At 40.0% G+C, this 24,278-nt stretch overlaps 1 protein-coding gene across 1 annotated transcript in view; it reads right to left on the reverse strand.

The window, feature by feature from the left end:
• Window positions 1-280: 280 nt before the first annotated feature.
• Window positions 281-24,278, reverse strand: part of ATAD2 (ATPase family AAA domain containing 2) — a 33,787-nt gene continuing 9,789 nt past the window's right edge. The window contains exons 6-28 of the mRNA XM_021294236.2: window positions 24,038-24,110; window positions 22,468-22,581; window positions 21,892-22,000; window positions 20,798-20,914; window positions 19,793-19,901; window positions 19,461-19,576; window positions 18,026-18,200; window positions 17,305-17,393; window positions 16,804-16,963; window positions 15,232-15,322; window positions 14,475-14,789; window positions 13,096-13,222; window positions 12,166-12,349; window positions 10,121-10,306; window positions 8,674-8,806; window positions 8,331-8,527; window positions 6,926-7,085; window positions 6,452-6,574; window positions 6,207-6,356; window positions 4,804-5,208; window positions 4,359-4,483; window positions 1,894-2,022; window positions 281-544 (exon numbers count right to left, since the gene is read on the reverse strand). Of these exons, the coding sequence (XP_021149911.2) occupies window positions 497-544; window positions 1,894-2,022; window positions 4,359-4,483; window positions 4,804-5,208; window positions 6,207-6,356; window positions 6,452-6,574; window positions 6,926-7,085; window positions 8,331-8,527; window positions 8,674-8,806; window positions 10,121-10,306; window positions 12,166-12,349; window positions 13,096-13,222; window positions 14,475-14,789; window positions 15,232-15,322; window positions 16,804-16,963; window positions 17,305-17,393; window positions 18,026-18,200; window positions 19,461-19,576; window positions 19,793-19,901; window positions 20,798-20,914; window positions 21,892-22,000; window positions 22,468-22,581; window positions 24,038-24,110 (3,435 nt within the window). The 3' untranslated portion in view covers window positions 281-496. The remainder of the gene's footprint in view (window positions 545-1,893; window positions 2,023-4,358; window positions 4,484-4,803; window positions 5,209-6,206; window positions 6,357-6,451; window positions 6,575-6,925; window positions 7,086-8,330; window positions 8,528-8,673; window positions 8,807-10,120; window positions 10,307-12,165; window positions 12,350-13,095; window positions 13,223-14,474; window positions 14,790-15,231; window positions 15,323-16,803; window positions 16,964-17,304; window positions 17,394-18,025; window positions 18,201-19,460; window positions 19,577-19,792; window positions 19,902-20,797; window positions 20,915-21,891; window positions 22,001-22,467; window positions 22,582-24,037; window positions 24,111-24,278) is intronic.

The raw sequence follows: 24,278 nt of genomic DNA on the forward strand, positions 1-24,278 counted from the left end.
ACAGTCAGCAAACCACCCCATAGTCCCAATGAAAGTGACAGCAGCCAAAGTGACAATCAAGTTAAGGAAAAATGACATTAATTCCTTTATTAAATTTTCAATATGAGTTTTCTTCCTCCTGTGCTTGCCTTTGCCATTTAACTAATACACCAAGAGCAGGGTAAGCTGCTCCCATACGGTTCTTATTTTAAAGTCCTAAGACTCATGCTGCTTTTTAAGTGTAAGGCTGCTAAAGATCAAAATTATTGTGTGATTAAAAAAGTAGACAAAACCCCCAAGAAAAGGTGATTCATTTTTTATTAATACCCTCACAGCAGTATCTCACATAAAAATATATATAGGACAAAAACATCAAACAAAAGCAGTTAAAGGACTTTGAGCTTTCTTAATAAATTTTAAGATCTATTTTTTCATACACGTATAAATATATATGTAGAAGTAATCTTTATTGAATTATGCACAGACACCATAAGGCAAAAAAAACATTGCAAAGAAGTCAAGTACAATGAGCATAACTGAAGGCTGAAATTTCTTTCTTCATTTCCTAATAATACAAAAAGACAAACCAGCAGTCAGCATGAATAAAAGCTTCTTCATAAAAAGAATAAATAATCTGTACATACATACAATTGTTAGTAAGATTTAGCAAATACATGTGCTACCACCGCGCACCAGCTTCAAACACATCCTTACCCATCCACTGCATGGATCTGTTTTATGAAGAGACTATGGATCCTTATGTACAGTGGTTTCCACAATTAGATGGAAGAGACAGTTCCTGAAAAGCCACAACTAAAAGCTGGAAATGTTATTTTCTGCACGCTAGTTACTTCTTAAACTCTATATCTTCATATAGCAGAGCTTGTTCCTCACTGACTTGCAGTCATACACAGGAGATATGTTTTTTTGTTAAAAGCTCACAAGCCCTGAGATAACATAAATCAATCCCTTCTCATGGCAAAACAGGAGATGAGAGAAGGGCGTATTTTTCAGGAATGGCCTCCCTGCATCCAAATAATCCTCGCTGTTGCACAATCAGAACGGTGCGTCTGTTCTAACTCTTCCTTAGATGTGGAAGAAGAGGTCGAGATGAGCAGGGCTGAAGAGAAGACGCTTCCTCTTTTTTAAGGCAGACTGAGTAGCATAAAGAACTGTATCTATTCTCAGGCACAAGCATCTCAAAGAGAAATGGATTCAAGGATTTTGAAAACTGACTATCCAACTGACTATCTAAGTCGACTTAATACTTGCAATGGCTGACTGGGACCATGGGTGTCTCTGGAAGATTTCAGCTGAGTTCTGATAACTCGGAAATCCTCTCTTATAGGAAGAGAACAGATCATTTGCCTCACTAAACTGGCTTAGGCAGGAAGCTCCCCATATGTCAAATTAAAGATGCTTGAGCCATGCTGATTAAAAAGAGAGAGAATAAAGTCTCAACCTCTTGTTCTGTTTCAAGTAAGTTCTTCTCAAGAACGGAATGCCTAGTGTACTAAGTATTGCCATGTCTGACTGCCTGTGAGGGGAGAAACAGGAAGCGATAGACTGAGAGAAGCGCTCTCCTGTCACAGCCCCCCAGGCCCAAAAATGGTTCTGGAGAAGGACTATTGACAGGCTGAGGTTAACTGCTTGGAGAGGGCTGTGTGGGTGGACCATTGTCTGCAAGTTCAAGCCTTTTCCTGCTGAAACTGCCAACAATTATGCCAGATACAACAATGGTTTTGCAACATGGAGAAATGTCTTCCAGACTGAAATGAAAAAGCCTTGTAACACAGGCAACTAAGCAGTAAAGATAATGCTAAATAAGCACGATGTCCAGAGCGCACACTTACACATGTGTAACATACATGCATAACAGTGATAGAAAATGCTATAAAACAAAAAAAAACTTACCTTCACTAATTCAGTTTTATCATAATCTTCCCGATGTTTGTAAATACACTGACAAAGAATAGCATACAGCTTTTCCAGGTTAAATATATTCAATTTCTTAGTCATCGTAGTGACAAAATGCAACAGTTGCTGAAGAAAAAAAATGGAAACTACAAGTTTAGAATAGCACAAGATCCTTTGAATAGGCTCTTTATGTTTTCAGAAGCTAAACAATACCAACACAACACAAGTGACATCTTACTTTCTTAAATAAAATATGAGTGACACTTCAGAGAACAGATTAACTATCTCACAAGATTTAACTGGAGAAAATGAGTTAATTTTTTGTACTTCAGAGAAAAGGAAGGCTTAAATTTCAGGCTGTATTTTATTACTAATCAATCTATCACATCAACTATCATAATTGTGAATCAGCTGCTTCCAGAACAGCAGGGAATGACACCATCCACTTTGTCACAGAGCAGCTGCCACAGCAAAGCCACTGTTCCATTGCATTAGAGGAACTGTTGCTGCGATGCCGGGCACCGTAAAACGGATCTCGGGAAGCGGCTATAGATCTTGTAGGTGCCAGCTGCAAACAGAGCCATCCTCAGGTGCTCACCTTTACCCATTAGCTGAACGTGCTCTGTTCCTGCAACTCTGCTGGCAGCACACGCTGCTCGAGTGGCTGAAGCAGATCAACAAGCAAAGTCACATCAGTGGGCTCCTACCTTTAAACTGAGGAGTGGATAAACTAGCAGAGTGACTCTGCCTGTAGCAGATTGCCCGTCTCTCACAGGCGTTTGTTACCAAAGATGTCAATGTGATAATCTCTGGGATGGCATCGGTAACAAGCTAGTGGCAGCACCACCGTCCACTGCTGTCACTGTTCTCTGTGTTGTGTGAGGCTGTGAAGGTGTAGCTTAGGAGAGCAGGCAACCCAATGCAAATATTACTGCCTTACAACTGCCTGTCATCAAAGTGTGCCTCCCTCCGATCAGCGAGCACCAAATTTGAGTATTCCCCTCAATGCCACTCTATACAACATGCAGATAAGTCACACAAAACCCACGCGGCGTGCTTTCAGCTGCGGCCAACAGAAAATGTGGGATGTGACAGAGGTGTATGGTCAACATCCCCTGTGAAACTGTTTCTAGTTGCTGCCACACGGATGACTGCGTGTTCTTCTGTATGTTCATAAAGTTCTAGGCCTGTGACCAAGCACATAAAAACCAGACCCAAACAAAACCAAGCAGCTAATATTTTGGAGGTTCACCGAGCTTATTCACTGCAGGTGAGTTGCAAAGAGGCTCCCTTGTATGAGCAGCTAGTCCCAACAACAGCCGTGTTAATGAAACAAGTTTTCTAAAAGACACGTTTAATGACTGTAGCTCTCCTTATAGCTGAAACATAGATAAGGGCTCTACTGTTCCATTTATCCAGTGGGCAATAACTTTTGAGCACATGCTATTAGCACCCTGACTCTATAAAAAACCCATGTGGCTTCTCTACAGACACAGGCAGACATGAACAGCAAAACCCTCTGGAATCTACTTCCTTAGGAAGTCAGCTTTAAAAAGTTAAGTTTCACCTCTACACTTTAAGTCACAGCTTAAAAATGTGACCGAAATTGTGTTGACGACCCCATCACCCAGGGGGATTCCTATCTGGTCACATTCTCCCCACACAGGGGGAAACATCCTCTCAGTACTCTTTTTCTCATCAAGGCAGGTAAAGAGCAGCGTTCCTCAGCACTGGCCAACTTCCAGGACTGCAACCTAACAACTTTCCTAATTCTCCTCACTGCAATATCCCCTCAAGATTGGGTCCTTGTTCTACCCTCTCCAATTCATGCAAAGGAACCTCTTTTACCTCCTGCAGCTGAGCCCATTTTTAACCTTTCCCCAACTGTAGCCTAGGACAGCAACAAGGGACTGGAAAACCCTGATAAACACTGTTAACTGTATAAATGCAAAATTCTAACACTGGATTTTGAAATAATTTCAGAGAAGTAGGTATGAGTATTTAATGCATGATGAGCTTTATGTCAGCTTGCTAACTTCAGGTTTATAGTCATCGCTCCTAGAAATAAAGGTCCTTTTCAGGTTTCTAATAAATGAAAACATGCAAAACCCAAACCAAAACAAAATCCCCAAATCCATCATAAAAATGGTTAAGACATTAATAACCAAGAGTCCTAGCAGGTTGTCAGTGGGCCATGTTCCAATTCAACAAGTCCTCGTAAATTAAAAATTTGGAAGAGAACCCACTCTCCTACAATTCAGTTCACCCAAAGCAGAACAGCAGTCTACACCAGGTGTGGACACACAGTCACAGTCCACTGCAGGTTGAGTTATTTCACAAGCTGTTTATCCCGCCCATCAATTCTTTTAATTGGCATTGTCTAACAAATGATTAATTTACAACTGTACACGTAGCAAGAAAATGTCCTACTTCAGTATTAGCAAAACTGCAATCAGACTTACTTTGAGCTCATAGTGATCCACATTCACTTGCTGGCTGAGAATATCCACTACTTTCTCAACACCTATCGCCCGTTGCTCTTCTACCCAGGAACGTCTCGTCTGAGCCATGCAGTGTACCCACGAATCTGGAATGACACAATTTCTTAAGTCAAGATTTCTGTTTCTCTGGAATACGGTCTCAGTGAAGTATCCTGTACCTGGAATACAGTCTCTCCCTGCAGTCACAGACCTGTTACCCTTTCTCCAGTGAGAAATGCCTGACTTTTACTTTTTTCTGGCAAAAGTCACTACTCCATAAAAATTACAAACTCAGACACATACAAAAAATTCCTAGAGAAAAAGGCAGAGTAAAAACAGGAAAAAAATATATTGCCATTACAGTACTGCATTACAGTACTGCACGGAAGGAAAAAGCACTAAATGATCTGTTTGACCTTTCGCTTACCATTTGAATCTTCGTCTTCAGAACTTTGTATTATTTGACAATCCGGCATTTCACTCCGCGTTCTCAGGTCTGAATGTTCAGGAAGTATGACACTCTTCTTTCCAGAAGCAGATTTAGACACAAGGAAAACCCTCTCTCTTTCATTTTCTGTCCCATGTTTAGTTACATTCCCATTTTTCTGTCGTTCTTGAGGTATGTTTTCATTGTCTTCCATAGAAGAATCCTGTGTGGACTCATCTTCAGTGCGATCCATGTTAGAAATGCGTTTTTCCGTACAGTCTTCTTCACTATCTACTTCATTTTCGTCTTCCGGAACTTTATTCTCCTTATTGAACTGAAAATTCCTCCTCTTTGTTGCAATAATTGAAGAGACTTTGTTCCTTCTGCGTTTTCTTTTTGATGGTTCTACAAAGAGATACCAAAAAAGTAATCTAAAACATTACCAAAACAGGTATTCCTTCAAAATCCACCATCCTCGTCTTCCTGACTTACAAGGAAAATGATCAAAGGAGCTCAAGTACCACTGTCTGTTTCCCTACATATGTCTACAGAAAGACTTGCAAGTTAATGAGGTCAATTAGATAAGATTTGGGGTTTAGCTACAGAATTTCAACCACAAACCCATCATTTTATGAGCAGAAAATTCTAATTCAATTTTAAGGGAGTGTTTACTGGAGAAAGAATTGTCCAAAACCACACCTCATATGCTTTCTGATGCAGTTAACCTTGTTTAAAACAAACTTTGTGGTTTTGCCTTCCGGAAAACCCCACCATTCTGTGTATCCATGGAGTACCGCACAAAGCGTTGGGTAAAGTCAACGGCAAAACTCCCAGTCATGCCAGTGAGAGCAGGAAACTTCATACCATGCCATGCACTGTAGCTCAAAGAGACCCAGGTCCCTTTCTTCTTTCATCACCTTTTCACAGGAAAAGTGAGGAAATAATGGTATTTCCTTTACATATCTATTATTATCACTCCCCTGGTTTTTTTAGCTTTCCCCCTTCAATAGGAAAACACAGTAAGAGGTGGCAGAGATTTTAGCATTTGAAGGCAAAGAGGAGAAAAATACTGCTTCATATAACTAAAACCTAGTTGAGGACTCAGAAACTGCCACGTACAACATTTTTTACTTCAAGAAGCAGCAATTTAGGAGCCATTAAATGTCAGTCGGACTGTCAAGAGCAGTGTCTTACAATCTAAACCAACCGCTGTACTTGGATTTCATAACCATATTGAAAGAATGACCCTGGATTTATCTCACATTTTGAAGCAACTTTAAAAAGTGTAATTCCTCTGGCACTAAGAACCACACATCCCAGAAACCTGTTATGTCACAAGCGCAGAGAAGGTATCAGTGACTTCAGCACCTTCTCCAAGAAAGTGTAAATAAAATGCAACTTGCCGTTCAAGCGGGGTGTACTGCAATCCACAGGCACTGCTGGCACCTTCACCTTTTCGTTACACTTTGGCTCTGTTTTCTTACACGCAGGAACAGAGTTCTCCTTTGGCATTACATGGTAGTAAGACGGAGCATACTTTGAAGAGCTACAACCTTGCAATGAAAAACAGATAGTAAAGAATAATTTCTTGCATTGTTGGTTAGAAATACTGAGACAAGTCTTAAAGCCTTAGTGTCCCAAAACATACCTCTTTTCTTGCGAGATTCTTGAATTTCTTCGCAGCATTGTTCAAAATCTTCATCCATTTCTTCCCTCACTGTGGCGTATGCAGTGTCTCTCAACATGCAAGCTCTGTGCCTAATCAGACGATCTGAAATTATACAGTCAGAACTGAGTCTTTTCTATCAGCCCATGAAATCCTTTATTTTGATCACTTAGACTTAGCTCTTTTTAAGGTAGCTTCTGAAAGATTGTATCGGTGCATATGTTCAGCATAACAACATAAAAGTTAATTTTTAAAGCAAAAGCACTAGCTACTGATTAACACTTCTGTCGCAATTTCATGCTCAAGTAGTTTAACGCTACAACATTTACAACCTGGCAAGAAATAGTCTCTGTGGATGTTTAAAATGATGTAATCCTGAGTCTACTCTCCACAGATGACATTTACCAATTTATACATTTAATTTTTTCAAAATTAGGGATAAAAACACATCCTCACCTCCAGGATCTTTATCTGGGTTGTACTCTAAAGCGTTGTTACAGATTAGATCGATGTCTTTTAGAAAATCTCCTGCAGTTAGGTACTGGTGCGAGTCAATCTTGGAGAGAACTGTCGACAGGTCCATGGGATGTTTAATAACTGTGTCATAATCGGGTACCTACAAATGAAATGTACGTGCTAAGAGATTTAACACAGTATATACCAAAATTAATTACTTCAATTAAGTCAAATAAGACCTCTTACAAATCCCAATATTTATGACACATCCAAAGATGAGGAAATTAACCAGTTAGTTGCTTGAAAATTGAAGGGCCATTTCAACCGGCTTTGAAGAGACAGACCAGAAGAGGGAAAAGCAGCAGCAGGGAGGTCAGAGGTGTGTGTGGGGCAGGGATGGAACAGGCAGAGTGGGATTCATTTCACTTCGCTTCAGAAAATCACAGCGAAGAAACTTTCCTTAGTAAACTCACCCGGGATTCTCTTAGGCGTTGGTGGCAAGAAAAAGGCTGCAGGAATTGCACCGTTGAGGTATCTGTCCTAGGCTTCTACTTCAGTGTGAGATAAAGCGGACCCAGAGGTGCTGATTTCTTTACTCGCACCACAAAGAGGAGCCTAATGACTCCTTTAGATGAGGACATTTATGTTTAGATTATTCACATCTTAGAAAACAGCAGTAAAGGGAAAAGCTCAGTAGATGCTTAGGGGAAGAGGACTTTGCTGGAACACAAAGCTATATTAAAACTGCAGCTGACTAAGTATACAGTCTAACTTAAGGTTAGACTTATTGAGTAAGTTAAATGAGAAAGAGAGACATAAGAAGTGTACAGCAGGAAGAAGAAACCACAGAGCCCTTACGGTTGATCTCATACTGCGGAGACCCAGATGAAATAGAGAAGAGAATCTTAATATTTATTTTTAAAACTGCTGCTTCTACTCTTGTTCTGACAGAAACTACCGACAGTCAATTAAAGAGCTTTAGGCTTTATTAAAACACTCCTATAGATACTGTTTGTAACTATAAAGAAGGTGGTCTTTCTGCTTTTCAGTGCTGTGGGATGCCTTATGTACCAAAGCCTTTTGATGAGCAAACTGTTGGCATTTGGTCTCACCGGCAGTTGGACTGGATGACCATTGTAGGTCCCTTCCAACTGAAATATTCTAAAGACGTTTTAGAAGGAACCCGGGCTTCAGTGAATACTCAAATAACAGACATTTGAGAACCTCAAGGAGTCAGCAAAACCAAAAGCAAAATTCACTTCCTGCTTCTCGAAAAATCAGAGTATGGTCAAAAAAACAAAGATAAATCTTCCCATAAGGAGCACACAAACACTGAGAAATACAAACACAGAGAAATTATGAATTCACACAGATAAAGTGGTATTACAGATCAACACTAATTTACCTCCTCTGGGTCAACAGGCTTTGTAAATGCTCTGAAACGTTTGTCAACAGCAAGTCTATGAGTCACATCCCTTAAGAAAATCCTGAGTTCACGCAACGTATTCTCCTCCTGCTCCTCCAGCTTTCTTACTTCTTCCTCTGTCAGCTGTCGAGGCTTAGGCGGCGGTGCTACAGGCAGCACTTCCAATGTCTGCCAAGCTTAAATTGATCAGAAACTTGTAGTCAATTCATGATACTCAAATACAAGCATATAAAAAAATATTGATAGAAAACTGCCACCAAAGCAAATCCTGTATAGCTATTAACTTACAGTTAGCAAAGTTTTATATGTAGAACATCCTCACCTGCGTTGTCTTTTATTGCAGGAGGTTTAGCAGCTTGATTTAAAATTAAGTCCTCAAAAAACATTCTTCTTTCTTCTCTACCAGGCAACTGGAGTTGGAAAACTTCATCATCATTAATAAACAATTCTTTTATCTAAAGCACGAGGAGAAAAGATCTGTCAGATATAAGGCCGCACAAATTCATATTCTATTCCAAAAGATGAGTACCATTCTAATTAAACTAAATAATCATCTGGATAAGACAAACCGTGAAAAGTTATCTTCTTGGCCTCAAAACCTTAGATTTTCATAGGTTAAAATGACAAACCCAAATACCTTCTTCTAAGGGGCACCCCTAGAGTTAAAGCTCAATGAGGGACCATAAGATGCACTGATAAAGTGGTGACATTCACCACATCCAGGACTACTTACTTTGTATTTACCCGCTTTGCTGTCTGTTAGTTTGCATCTCTATGGCAGCTGTTATATAAAGGGAACAGGCAGGGTTCAGGAGACAAGTGCGACTTTTTGGTGAGCCGGCTTTGTTTTTTATTTCATAAATATATACATATATATATATATATATATATATATTTTAAATTTAATTTAAATGCAGTGTCTGAAGTTGCATCCTACCAAGTTTTACTCCATTTTTCAATCTCTACTACCAAAAGGCAAAGAAGGAATTTAAATACTTATTTTAGAAGGAATTTAGTAACAGTATAAAAACTTCCACAGAAAGTCGTACCCTTTCAAAGCAGCGATGATAAACACATCTGAGTAACTCTTTCCTCCCACCCCTCCAGTAACTGAGACAAAATAATTAAAGCAGCATATTGATGTTTTGAACACCTTCCTTCAGTGCACACTCTCGGATGTCTAGAAAGCTAAGCATCTATTCCTACTGAATTTTGTTAAGGAAGACAACTAAAAATGGATTTCCAAGTTAATTAAACTGAAGTTAGAACCTAGCTTTCTAATTTGTAAACCTTTAACCTAGATGAAGAAATTGAACTTTTTATTAAAGAATTTCAATTTACATTCCTTCATTAATAGTGCAACCACTGTACTTTTAAAAGTAAAAATATCTTTCCCTTTTCAGTGAAAATGTTTTCAGTAGAAATATCTTGCTCTCATTTACACTTGTAGCACCGTGTATTCTTGACTAAGTACATACCTCACCGTCTCGAAGTCACTGGCATTATTGCCTGAAGTAAATTTATACATCTGTCTAATGCGCATCGGTGTGTGAGAAGGGGAAAAAGGTGAGTCCAAGTGAATCACTTGACTCACAACACACTTTAGAAAAACGCTTTCAGCATTGTTTTGTCTAAGCAAATTTTAAGAGACCTGGTTAGGGTGCCTGATTAATAACAGAATGAATTTCCTTAACATTGCACAGTACTACAATTCTTAAAGGATTTAGAAATTAACAAGAAAGTGAATAAAAAAGTATTGACAGAAATACCTCTTTTGGGAGATCTGTGTGACAAACATCAGATGTCGCAAGCAGCAACACTGGAGTAAACGGTGGAATGTTCTGCAGTAGTGTTGTAAAAGTAGCTTTCAATGTAGGTCCAACAGCCTCCCACCACAAATGGATATGTGGGATATAAATGATACTCGGTGCTGTTCTTTGAGCTTCTTGCATCAACTGGTAAAATTGAAGTTTGAATAACAAAACTAAACCATGTAGAACAGGCTGATAAATAACTACGTATCAGTCAAACTATCTTACAAAATAGGCGTACGTAAGCCAAAACATCATAATGAACCAACAAAAGAACAACTCCTTAAGGATAAGGGAAGATCTTCACTTTGACGCAAACACACATTGCTACACAGAAAGAAACAGACCTGAATCTCTGCCTGATTTCAAAACTCCTTAGGTGTAAGACAGCTCAAGAAGAGCCTCACCACTCAGCTGGTGTGGTGGTGTGGCCTGAAAAGACAAGACTAACGCTTCAGCAAGTTGCGCTAGTCCAGGGCAATGGCTACGCGACTGCGACTACACCAGTTTCAGTTCAGAGCGGGCACGTATCCAAGTCAGTCCGCAGCACAGCCTGAACAAAGACCTATGTGACAAAATGAGGGCTGACACTGTAGGAGAAGCCTGGTTCCAATTAATAATTTCAAGTAGTTTCTATAAAAAGTGATCAGTCTTCACCCTGCCAGCATAGCTCAATCACTACTGCAGGATCCATCAGACCAGATTACGGGCTTTGGAAGACCACAAGCCATTGCCTACAGATGGAGCCTCAATCACAGGAGATGCATCTACTGCATGAAGGAAGTGGCAAGAGCCCTTTCACACAACAAATTTCTCCATGCACCCCTTCAGGTTATCAATATTCATCGAATAGTTTGTGTTGGAAGGGACCTTCGCAGGTCATCTACTCCAACCCCCCTGCAATGAGCAGGGACATCTTCACCCAGATCAGGTTGCTCAGAGCCCCGTCCAGCCTGGCCTGGGATGTCTCCAGGGATGGGGTATCTACCACCTCTCTGGGCAACCTGGGACAGTGTTTCACCACCGTCATTGTAAAAAATCTCTTCCTCATGTCTAACCTGAATCTCCCCTCTTTTAGTTTAAAACCATCACCCCTTGTCCTGTTGCTACAGGCCCTGCTAAAAAATCTGTCCCCACCCTTCCTATAGGCCACTTTAAGCCCTAAGCGGCCACAGGGAGTTTGTGTCCCAAAGTGCGGAGTGCACGTGGTCTATCCAGGCAGTGACTAGACGTGGTAGCTATATGACTGTAGATGCAACCATCACATAACAAAAAAAGGAATTGTTCCTCTTATGTGACACATGAGTATCCAGTCACGTAATGTGTCTGTCCTTACGTGTACAGTACTCAAATGCTGCTACTAAAGGTCAAAATATTTTAAAACAGTGATGCCAAACAAAATGGATTTCCTGCCTAAAAGTAAAAAGGAAAATAACACTAAATCTGCTTGTATTTTATTTTCCTAGTTAAGAAAAACATATCAGTGTACAACTGTAAATGTTCCATGAATTTTAATGCTTTTACTGCATATACTGCAGCAGTAGAAGCTCTATATGTAGGAAAAGAAACACATCTGTTCCCCAAAAGCTTGACTGCCCTACAAATATAATAAAAACGAAGGCTACAAAAAGTGCATGACATGCAGTCAGGCTGGTGCAGAGCCACCTGCTGGGAGCACAGTCTTAAGGTGCAATGAAAACAACTTCCTGGATCCCACTGAGATGCAGGATTTCTTGCCATAAAAAGGGGCTTATTAGCAGCACCTCCCAGCTTCGCAAACTGCCAGCAACATCCTCACCGCTAAATCTGAATGGGAAATATGGCCATGTACAACATCCTTATTCAGTATCATTCAATCTAGAAGAAAAGTGGATTTTCAGACAGCAGTAAACAAAACAGCGCATTCAAACCAGGCCACCTCCAGTAACAATGAATTTTGCTTACTTTACTAGTTTATATACAGTTCATGAGTGCTATGAGATTAAAAACAGGAAAAACCATACCTGTGCGCATGTTTCTTCTGGTGTTGTGACGCTAACAAACAAAACAGCTAAGTCTAGTGTATAAACTGGAAACTTTTCCAGGGCATGTATTACGGCAGGTGCCAAATGAGAAGCTTGCCCATATCCTGGTTCTCCGACTAGTAAAAACCGTGGCCTGCAAGATGTTGGCTGGTAATAAGCATTTCTAGAACAGTAAGAAGAAAATAAGTTTAGAAACAGTGATGAACAGGCACACAAATGTTAAAGATTTTCTTATACTTCCGGTTTTCTAAATATTCTCCATATTCCAGCAAACGATAAGGTGGTCTGTGATGGGGAAGACTGTCAAGGCCCATTTTCTCACAAACTTGTACCATAACTCCCCTGAGAAAACCTGCCAGTCCCCAGCACGTTTGCTATTTGTTTGGCTGTGTTAAGGAAGAGCTCTTAAATCACACCGGGGACTGTCCAGCTGAACACACACCCGACAACTGGTCAGCAACCTGATCTGGGGGGGAATAACAACTCTCTGTCGGCACACACCAGTCTGGAGCTCTTCACTGCCTGTACACACCAATCTTCAGTAGGTCTGGAGTTTAAGTAACTGTGAGATCTCTACATCTTGTCAACTTCAGCTTAAAATTTGCCATAGTTACTGGACATAGGGGGAAGGGAAGAACAGAACAACATTTCTATAAAAAACCCCAAATAATAGGGCACTGAAACCCATGAGCTCTGAAGAAGTACACAATTGGGTTGGCTAAATTACAGCAGTACACTAAATACATAAAAGATTTCTATCTGTTGTATTCAGTCATTCTAATCGGTTCATCTTTGAACTGTATATTAATTTCCTAGTAATCTTGCTTTACAGGCTTCAAATATATACATATATATATATATATATATATACACACTATATATATATACATAAATGGGACAAACATTTACCTGCTAAAATTGAGGAATTTTTCCTTTTGTCTACCAGGCGTTTTATGCGTTGACTTTTCTTCAAAGATTGATGGCGATTCCTCATCACTGTCAATCGCATAATTTCTTAAAATATTATTTGAACTGTCTGAAAGACGAGAGAGGTTTGTTAACGTTCTTGAATAGCCCACGTCTCGCTCTCGCACTAACACAGCTTCTAAATCAGTGCTACAAACGTCTTGTATTTCTTCATCTGTGATTTGAGGGCATGTGCTGAATGCTCTTTTCTGAAGAATTCATCCTACCCCAGACCTAAGGAGATCACACAAGTCTCCACAGAGCTGTCCTAAGTCACATGATCTGCATAACGTGTATTGATCTGTCAGTGAAAACTCAGGAGTTTTCGTACCTTAGAAGCAAGATGATTGGGAACAACTTCTGTAGTTCCCAGACACCTGAAAAAGCCAACAAGGCCGCTTCTTCCTGGAGCAGGTTCCCCCACTGGAATTAAGTCTGGGACTAGTGAGTCAGAATGTAGAGACCAACTCATCTTCTAAATAAGGCTCCTCAAAGATCACCAAAGAACGAGATAATGGAAGGCGGACAACGGAGAGGGGATGCAATTACCAATCTCCTGACCTCTCTGGTTTTATTTTGTTGTTGGATTTCTGCCTCTGTTTTACCAATGCAAATACATCTCCCAGCTCTACTGGGAGTAATATTGATAGCATATTCTCAAGGGATTAGCGTAACAGCTAACCACAGTTCTCCATTAACCAGGCGTGGAATGAGTTTATCAATTTATTTGCTCTCACCAGCTGACAGACTAATCCTGATGCAGTCAGGAGCCTGAGCTCACGTATGCTATGGAAGCCAAGCCCCAAAGTATACACTACAAAAACATTCAGATCTCACCTGCAGGTGTACAGTGGGACCCACAAACATTTAAGTTAAGACTGGTTAAAAATCATGATAGTTAAAACAGTATTTTGCTTGAACAACTTGTATTATGGTCCTGACATTCTTCAGACAGGAATTAGAAGCATTCATGGAAAAATGCCTTTCTGCCCCCTTTAAACATTTGTTTTGAAAGAAGTGCCTCATACATTAAACCTTAGATCCATCTCTACAAATGATAAATACGTTCGCTTCGGTCAGAAACAGGGTGCTCTAGTAGAGAACGCATAGTTCTCTACTGCATCTTGCGAGTCATTCACAGCTCCCATCTAGCAGTTTAGAATCCAGAATAAAATCTATGCACCATATTCCTGAAATAAAGGTGTGCACATGCATATTATAAAACTCTATTGTCATTACGGTTCAGAAGCGTTGTGTCAATTGCACAAATCAGAAGTTTTTGCTTTGGCAGAATTTTAAAGAAGTGGATGCAATTATTGTACCTTGCTGTTGGTCGTTCTTTAGTGCAAGCTCTGCCTGGGGAAATACTCTCTGCAAGGCTTGTAAAATTCTTGCTAGTGTGTTTTCAAGCAGCGGCTTTGAAATAGGTGATAGTGCTCGCCCAGGTGAAGCCACAGCCCTCTGTGAAGCTGGAACAGTCTTCTGCATAGCCGTAACAAAATCTTGTGCTGTTATTTTAATAGAATCGATATCTAACAGCAGTTTCTCTCTGCTTTTGTATATCTGAGGATAGCGGCGGCGCAAAGCACAGAGGGCAGCTTCAGTGCACAAGGATTTAATGTCAGCACCACAGTATCCTAATAAACAAAACAAGAAACAAATGTTACGTCAGTCTCAGGCAACACAGAAGTCAAGGCCAAGGTTTCCAAAGTGCAACGCTGAAAGACTTTGTATGCAGCCAAAAAGAAACAGGTTAAGAGAGAACTTAAGAGTTACTGCACTGCAGAGAAATTCTGTTATGTGGCTCACAGCCTGATATCCTGCACTTAGGAAGCAGCCTCCTCATCAAAACCTTGCTCCTGAGGAAGACGCCCAAACTCCAGTCAGTGTTCTGAGACACAGAAAGAAAGTTAAAAGAAAAGAAGCAACTAACTTGTTGTTTGCTTTTCCCAAGGCGTGCCAGCTGCCTCACCGCCTCGCACTGCGACAAGGCACAGGGGCTCAGGTACCGCCTGGTACAGGCTCAGATTCCTCAGGGCTCAGTCACAAGCAGTTAACTCGCTTTGTTTTCAAACTTACCAACACATTTTTCGGCTAGCTCTTCAAGAAACGCGTCCAATGGCTTAGGGGTCCAGTCTCGTGTGTGGATCTGGAAAATCTCTTTTCTAGCCTGGAAACAAAAGGGTTGCCTTTTAATTTGTCCTAAGTTTCTCTTAAAAAAAAACCAAACAAAACAAACCAACACAAAATCTAAAAAACTCCCACATTTATACAAATACGTTTCCTATCTGCTAAACAACTAATTGCTTTAAAGTTCATTTCTCTGCTTTTTCAAGCAGGAAATTCAATAATTCTCAATTTGTTACTCTGAACTCTTCCTGGGGTCCTGCAGTGACATAAAACACATTGATAGCTTCCATAAACAGTAAGTTTCCGCAAGTATGAGACCTACGGATCCTGAGGGAAAAAATGTAGTAAAAAACTTATCTGCAAACCAAGAAAATTCTCCCAAATTTAGCACAATTTTATGGTGATAGTGTCAGTAGTTCATCAGACTTGCTTTTTTGCCAGTTCATTTAAGGAAAACAGTCCTAGCGCTATGTTTCAAATTGCTACAATTACTGCAAAGAACAATGACTCAAACTACTGTCAGTGATCCAGACAATGTCAAATGTTGCCTCTCTCCATCTCTGATCTTAGCAAGCCTGTAACTTAAGTATTTCCTGGTACATAGATTAATTATGGCAGATTTCTAGAATTATTCCACAGTAGGGAATCTTATTTTATCTGTTGGATGCACCTCCTCTCCTGCTCCTGAAAGCGGGTAAAAACTGGAGACCAATGTTTGCGTTCAATACCAGTTAGTGAACTTTTACTAGCCTTCAATAAATGTTTTATCCTTTTGCCAAAAAAGTGCTAATAAGAGAAAAAGAAATATCATTGGACAGCCAGAGAAAACACACAAAACCAGGGACTCAGTTTTGCGCAGTATCTTCCCCCCATATTTTTTGGTCGCTATATACTTATTTTTTCATTGCTTAGCTACCACCATTGAACTAGAAGCTTCCCAAGCCCTGCACCTGTGTATCTCCCAGGATACCCAGCCTGGAACAACCTGACACAGGTATGTCCACTATCCACTCATAAACCAAGAACTGAGAGCAAGAGCACTTCATTGTGGAAGTGCTCAAGTGGATTAAATAAGTGAGCAAACACAAACCGCTTTGGGAACAAAAATCATTAATTCATTCCACACCAGCCTTAATAAAAGTTTTTCTTGGAAAAAAAGGAATTATTTCTTTCATTTTTCAAGATGAGATAGCAGTAACTTATAGCTAATTCATATACTCTTCGTTTCTTAAAAATATCAGTGACTAGCAGCAGCCTCCCATCTTCTTGGCTGGTCACAAAGAAACCAAAACTATTTATAGAACTAACTGCTTGTTGAAATCACCTTTACCATATGTATTCAGTACCAGATCTGCCCTCCACAGTACAACACAGCCTCTCCAGATATCCCTCCTTTGTCCAAATTGTATTATACAATACAGGTTTTCACTTCAACTGCTCCATGATGCTGCATTGTTACACAGCTTTGTTATAAATATGGACTTTGCCACATTAGCATTAAGGATGAGTTTCAGTTCTGACCTCTTTGTTTGGCAAGCTGAAGAGGAACTCTCGATCAAAGCGTCCGGGTCTTCGTAAAGCGGGGTCTATGGAATCCAGTCTGTTGGTGGCTCCGATTACCACAATCTCTCCTCTGCTGTCTAAGCCATCCATAAGTGCCAGAAGTGTTGATACAATGGAGCTGACAGGAAAATATAATTTTCATTCACTAGTTTAGTAAATTTTGTTACGTCCCACACAACCTTCCCCAGCGATCAGTCAAAAAGGACAAGCTTTTAATTGATGAGATACTGGTTAGTGAAAGAATCATTTTAAGACATCAAAAAATCAATAAGGCAACTCTGGCCTTTTGCTGTTATCAAGCTTAGTGCATTGTTTTCAGTTATTGCTTAAAGATCATCTGAAATTTAGTGGCATTGGATTACTAGTTTTCAGGATAAATGACTGTGTCACACAAATAGGTTGTGGTCTTCTTTTCACAAAGATCAAGCAGCTTCTATGTAGATACAAAAAATGTACTACCTATGAATCTGGTCTTGTTTGCTGGACCGCACAGGGGCGAGACCATCTATCTCATCGAAGAAAATAATTGAAGGTCGCATCTGGTAGGCCTGGAATGAAAAGATGGGAATATTGACATAAGTAAACCAGCACTATTTTAAAGAGAAAATGCGTGAAAAATGTTACGGTGGGAAAGTCACTGGAACTGGATTTTTCAGAGTAGCATCAGGGATCTCCACTAATTGAGCTAATGGAGGAAGTGGCACGTGTAACAGAAGACAGCAGCCTATGCGCACCCACCGAGGCTGGGTGACAGGAAACAAATCAGACCACCAGTTCTTCGGGCTATTTGGCAGCCACTGAGAACCGAGCCGGGACTTAATTCAATTAGAGGTTCTGGAAGCAAGCGTCTGTTAGGAATTTAAATGACCACGCTTTCAACCTGCATCTGTTTCCCTCTGATCTTAAGCCACCATCTTTTGCCTCCTGTAACCTCTTTGGTGGCTGATTTTGACTTTTTGTTGAGGTGGGGGCAGCAGGGGGTTCTCTGTGAGGGTCTCTCATTTCTTTTATTAATCTTTCCCAATATATCTCAAGATTAAAAAAAACAAAACAGACACTGACAATCCAATTTCCATGGAAGGAAGTGACAGACACAAAAAGAGTGAGTTCTCCTTAAAAATACTGATAACACAAAATGAGGTACAACTCAGACAGAACACACGGCACATTTCAACCTTACCTGATCAAATAATAAACGAAGTTGTCGTTCAGCTTCTCCCACCCATTTACTGAGGCAGTCGGCACCTTTTCTCATAAAAAAGGCTATTTTCCTGTCACCTTGGCTACATTCATTAGCAAGTGCACGAGCCACCAGTGTCTTTCCAGTTCCTGGTGGACCATAGAATAGACAGCCCCTGCAATTAAAAAAACAATAAATCTCAGAAGTAAAAACTTAATTAAAAGTAGCTATTACAACCCCCATCCCTAACATCTAAAACTCTTCTCTCCTAACCAAAACACTTCATATGTACCAAATGGCGGAAAGAGCTGAAGGGTGAGAAAAGTCAAAGCAGATGGAAGGTTTGTGTTCCTACCACAATTCAACAAGGCAGTAAATGAAATGAATAAAGAGGATCATGCAGATGGACAAAGCTTTGAGAAAAGATCGTAGCGTCCCTGAAGGACACTTCCAAAACTTCTGACAAATGCTGTGAGGGTGGTTATAGCACAGCGGACCCAAATGAGAACAAACTTCAGCGCAGAATCTGAGACTGGGCTGACTGCTGAACCACCAGTTCATTCTTCAGTGATACACGGCGTATTTGTGCTGGTCCTCACGTAAAGCAAGGTTTGGTAGTAAGGCATTTCATTCTCCCTTAAAAAGCTTTAAGTAATTGTATTTGATCTCCCAGACCATCCATGGCTGATGATGAGGAGGAAGTCTAATGCTGGGAAGGTATCCCGCATTTCCAGATAAATATGTAGCCATCAACTAGAGAAGCCAATACACTGGTGTTTCAGGAAGAATTTCAATGAATAAAGAAGCAAAACACCGAAAGACTGTCTCCCTCCATTATTCGTTATACTTTTAAAGTAACCGAAAGTAAAGAATTTAAGGTTACATTTCAGTATATCATGATTGAGTTTTGCTGACCAAGCAAATACAAAGCTATCAATTAAATCTCCAATAATTTCATTCCATAACACATAACTAATTTAGCTATGCAAGAAGTGGACAGATCCGTATTTCAGCCCAAGCACAACAAACACTGCAAGGTTCTAGGTGCAAGTCCTATCAATTGTAAAATTGATACTTGAGCACTTGAAAAAAGATTTGGTGGGAGGTACAACTGGACTTCCAAGCAACAAATCACAGTTGACTACCAGTTTATTATTATTCCTTTGTGCCTATAAACTAATCAGGTTGACTTGTAAATAAAACTCAAACCAAAACCACCTTAAACCCACCTTTTAAAGTATATTCTTGCCACACAGTACATCTTTGAACCTACATATACTCTGGATTCTATCCATTTTTAAAAAATGACTTATTACTACAGCTACCATCAACACTGCTGAAAATTTTGAGGCATGGAAACATATTCATAGCTCTATTGAATATTCTCCTGAAAATGACTGAATGAGAATTTATAGTTTTAGACAATGTCTCTTACCTTGGAGGCTGAATTTTGAATCTCTCAAAGACTTCTGGGTAAAGCAATGGAAAAAAAACCATCTCTTTTAAAGCTGAGATGTGATCAGAAAGACCACCCACAGCGTCAAAGCATACCTAAAGGTAGATTCAACAGAACACATTTTATATGTTAAAGAAAGCTGCAACCTCAATAAGGTTCCGTCAGAAATTGTATGTCAGCACAAAGGAAATGTTCTGAGTAATTTGCAAATTGCTTGAGAGAAAACTGTAAAGCAAGGCAGTTGTAGACAGCATGTCATTGAAAGCTTTCATACACACTGGGAACATCTCACTGACACTACAAGTACTTACTGAGCTATCTATTTGCATTGGATCAACATCAGCCAGACTTGCTCCTATTTTCATTCGATCCTTGTGAATTCCCTTTAAATCATCTTTCCGGAAGTTCAGGGGAAGACACCTGATTTCAATTCAGGGGAAAGAGAAAGTCACTTTGTAACTTCAGATGCAGCTACATTTCTGCTTTTATAATGATGCCAAGTGAATGCAGAAGACCTTATAAATGAGCATGGACCTAACAGTTTATCCTAATACAGTTATTATAGTTAATTATATATATAATCCTAAATAGTTAAATACTCATTCAAATTGGTTTACATTTAATGTCCATGAGTAAATCAAGGAAAATGGTCACTCCAGACATTAAAGTGACTTAATTAACAACTCCAAGCACTTACACAGCACAGCACATCTATGAACACAAGCTTCAAACAAGTTATTCCATACGTGGAGACAGTGAACTGACTTTGATCTGTGTGATGGAAGAACCCCCCAAACCACACTGACATCTTTCAAAGGTTTTTTGCTTCTGCATTCAAAATGTTACTTATTTCAGTGGGGATTAACATTATAAAGGCTGCCTGCCACTTCCGGTCCTCCCCAAAGACTTTGGGATGCATGTGCCAGAATTGGGCTGAAAAAATAATTTGTTACATTGGTATTAAAATAGTTTTTCTAGAGCATCTGTTAAGTAACAAATCCTCCATCACTTCTTCTATTTCTAACAGCTTCTGTTATGGTGGTTTTTTTTCTGAATAAACTACCGTAAAGCACAGGAACAGTAGATGGAAGTGTTCCTCCTCCCATTCCTGCGTAGAAATCAAATTGCTTATTAAAATAAAATCTAAAAATTCATTTTTAGAGTGTCCAATTACAGTCATCAGTACCAAGTGATATGATTAAATATTGCCACAATTTAGACACAGTACAAGATGAAGAGGATAACACTTCATGGTTAGGCACATGCAAACTCCTCCCAGGTAGATTTCTCCCTCCCCATTCTCCAGTTCCATTAACCTGCTCAAGTCTCTGTTATGGCTGTGCTTCCTATGCGGCTCAAAATGCTCGTCGTCATCAGACGAGGACAATGAGGAAGAGGATGTGGAATCGCTGCTGTGGACTGCGTGTCTCCGTCTGCAAACAAACAAGTAAAAAATTGAAGTATACACTAAGTAATACAAAAATTTAAGTGAATTCTACCTCAGAATTTAGTTAAGGTCTATGGAGTTTCCAGATCATTGTATTCCCTATGAATCTGATTTCAAAGTACATTACATGATCTTCCTTGTGACTGCAAAATTTAACTTTTCAGAGCTAGGTAAATTGTTTAACTCTTCTGCAAAGAAGTTTAATTAAAAATTACTCATTTTGCCCAAGTTCTTTCTCACACACACAAATCAAGTTTCGTTTTGCATTATGTATACACTCTGCGAAATATTAAACTTTTTCAACCTATTTAAAAATTTGGCTTCATAAACCCTTCCTTTGTCACTGTCTGCTTTCAAGGATGCCAAACAAAGTGCTCATATCTAGCAAGAGACGGCATTCTCCATGCTCTAACTGCTTACGGGATCCAGAACCCTTTGTCGTTACTATTGCAATTTAAAACTGCATTTAGCGTTTTTCTTGTGTAAGGATAGTTTCCTACAGAAACATCTACTGATTCTAAAGAGAAACCCAAATCAGTATTTGAGTGATTAAAAAAAACCCCTCCACTCTAACTTCCATACAGGCTCTCCCTCTAACTTAATTATTTCCAGCTTTAAGAACATAATTGGTATCCTTCAAGATTAAATAGTCTGAGATTTTCAGAGGGAGATTCTGACTTCAATTCTAGAACAAACTAATTTCAGTTACATGTTCTCAGTCACAGCCTCCATAATGACCTTATCAGTGACCACAAGTGTTGCACTTCTAAAAATCTAATGGCTAATAAAAAGTGTTGTCTCCCCCTCGGTATTTGTTTTCTTTGTACCCTCAGACTACCACTTTAACAATCATACTCTTAATCTGCAATTACCACCATTCAAAAAACCCTCGAAAGGATTATTCAGTAATGTGGCTGACAGCACTATTGATAAATATAATACTATCTCCAACTATACACCAACCTGGTATTTTTTTTGAAGCAAGAGCCTTGTGACTGAGCATTTCTGAATGAATAGCCCTGTCTAACAGGTGAAGTGCGGCCTGAAAAATACATCTTGCGTTGTTTTGGTTCTGTTGAAAGCAGAGAATTTAGAATAACGTTACAAACAAGTTTAAGAGAAAGCGGGACAGTGAAAGAGGCAGAAAATGTCATGTGTTTCACCCATCTCTAATTCCAGGGGAAGTTTCAAGTGTTCTGGAGGGGATTTTCTTTTAAATCAGTGCACAGCAGAAGAGAAAAAAGACAGCTGGTTTTTAAGGAGAACTGGGAACCACAAGAGTAAGATTATCAAATCTATTAAACTGCTATGCTTTCAATGATACATAGGACATTTTTTTACTGAAAAACAACAAGTATGCTTCATGGCAAAGAAATCCAGTGTGCACAGGATACAAACATTCAATAAAATTTACTTGCAAAATGAAGGTAAGAAATTTAAATACAACTTGAGTGTGTGGATATACTTTGATTTAAAAGAAAAAAGTCTCACTTATGTGCAAGAAATGAGCTCTTAAGAGAAACTGTGTGTATAACCTACTTTCCAATGGAGCTTGATAGCGCTCAACAGCTTTCCTCTGTCGCAAGTCATAACGCTTTCGCGTGTCTTCACCATCATCATCTTCCTTCTCTTCACTTTCTTCTGATGAAACTACTGCACATTGACATAACATTAAACTGTTTAAGTACTGTTGCAAGTCAAATTAAAAATGCACTGCAGAGATGCTGATCGGTTTTACTATTGCCTTCATGTTTATGATGCAATAGATCTGAAAACCTACAAAACCTTAAGACTACCTTATGCAGGACACATTCCAGAAACTACAAAACACAAAGGAGTATATGTGTAGATACTGTTCTGTCCTCGCTGAAATTGCTGGGTGACTTCTCATCAGTCCTCTATTTCCCCACTCTTGTTCCTCCCAAAATCACCTAAACGCCTCCATTGTCCTGCCTTTGGTTCCTGCCCTGAAGGTCCCACAGTAAGTCCTGTGTGAACTGCCTTCCCCCACATCCCACAACATGTCCCAGGCCTGGCAGTCGCTGCTTAGTCCGACAGGCGACCTGGAGAGCTGCCCCCGATGGGTCTCACGCCCGGACACTGGGGCTGATGGCTCTGCTGGGACAGCCCTGGGAGGGGCCCAGACCAAGGTGGCTGCTCCTCCTTGATCTGAGTCCTTGATTTGGGTTCCTGCCTGCCCCTGTGCGCCCCTGGGCTCCTCTGGGTTTGTGCAGATAGGGCTTTGATGGGCTGATGGGCCTGGGAGGTTATTACAACCCCTACAGGGTTAATATTTGGGCTCCCACACTCCTGCCACTGTCTCTCAGAGCTCCGTGAGGGTGCATGGACATCTACCACAAAACCTAACGCTGATCGGCTCAGCTACCACCACATCCATTTCTGGCCTTATGTACACTCTCACATGCTGCTCCATCCAGAAAGCTCCTACTGGAATCACTGGTCTGACTGCCTTAGTCAAAACTATCAATCTCCTTAGGAGCCCTTTTCCCCCTCACTTCAAACATAAAGTTAATATCGCCTTTTAGGATTTAACCTTATTCCTCATGTTATTTCCCACTGAGTACTGGGATGACAGCTGCTAATTACAGGCCCGGCCAGCAGCTGCCACTGACTACCTGCTAAACACCAAAATGAACACCACTATCTTCTCCCCTGCTGCTCTGGACGCTCAGGAGGAGCTTTCCATACACATCTGGCAGCCTGCCTCATTTCCTGAAAATTCTCAAAACCGTGAAAACCGTCACGCTCCTGCTGTAGTGAGATCGCTCTTTCTCATTCTGAGTAATACCATCCATTTCTTTGTATTCCCACCTGTCTACAGCCATCTGTTGCCTTTTATCTTCTAAGCATTTTGGAAAAGCACCTGGGTTTTGTTTCCCTGAATACCTGTTCTGAGCTCACTACAGTACAGCCCTAGAGTCTTTGATTATGGCTTGTAATGTCAATGGCTTATACTGTCAATACCAATATAAATTTTGTTTTTTAATAGATGAAAAATAGCCAGCAGTTCAGCTCGTCTCAATTGTTTAAAATGAGGCTTTTGGCTAGAGCATAATAAATTTAAAACAGAACTAATCTACAATGTCACCTTGATCAGTAGCTATTTCTTTGTCCGTTCTTTGCATTTCTTTCTTTACTCGGGAATGCCTATTGAGGTTTTCCTAATTAAAAGAAACAAGAAAAATCAGTCACAAATATGCAGAAAACCTGACAAGGGCACATTTGGTGCCTAGATAGTAACATTGTCAAGGTACTCCATATACATAAAAGATTAAATTAAGATACAGCGGGAGAAAACAGGAAAAGAATTCTGGCACCCGGGATTAGTA

Source organism: Columba livia, chromosome 2, assembly GCF_036013475.1.
Source record: "Columba livia isolate bColLiv1 breed racing homer chromosome 2, bColLiv1.pat.W.v2, whole genome shotgun sequence".
Classification (NCBI taxonomy): domain Eukaryota; kingdom Metazoa; phylum Chordata; class Aves; order Columbiformes; family Columbidae; genus Columba; species Columba livia.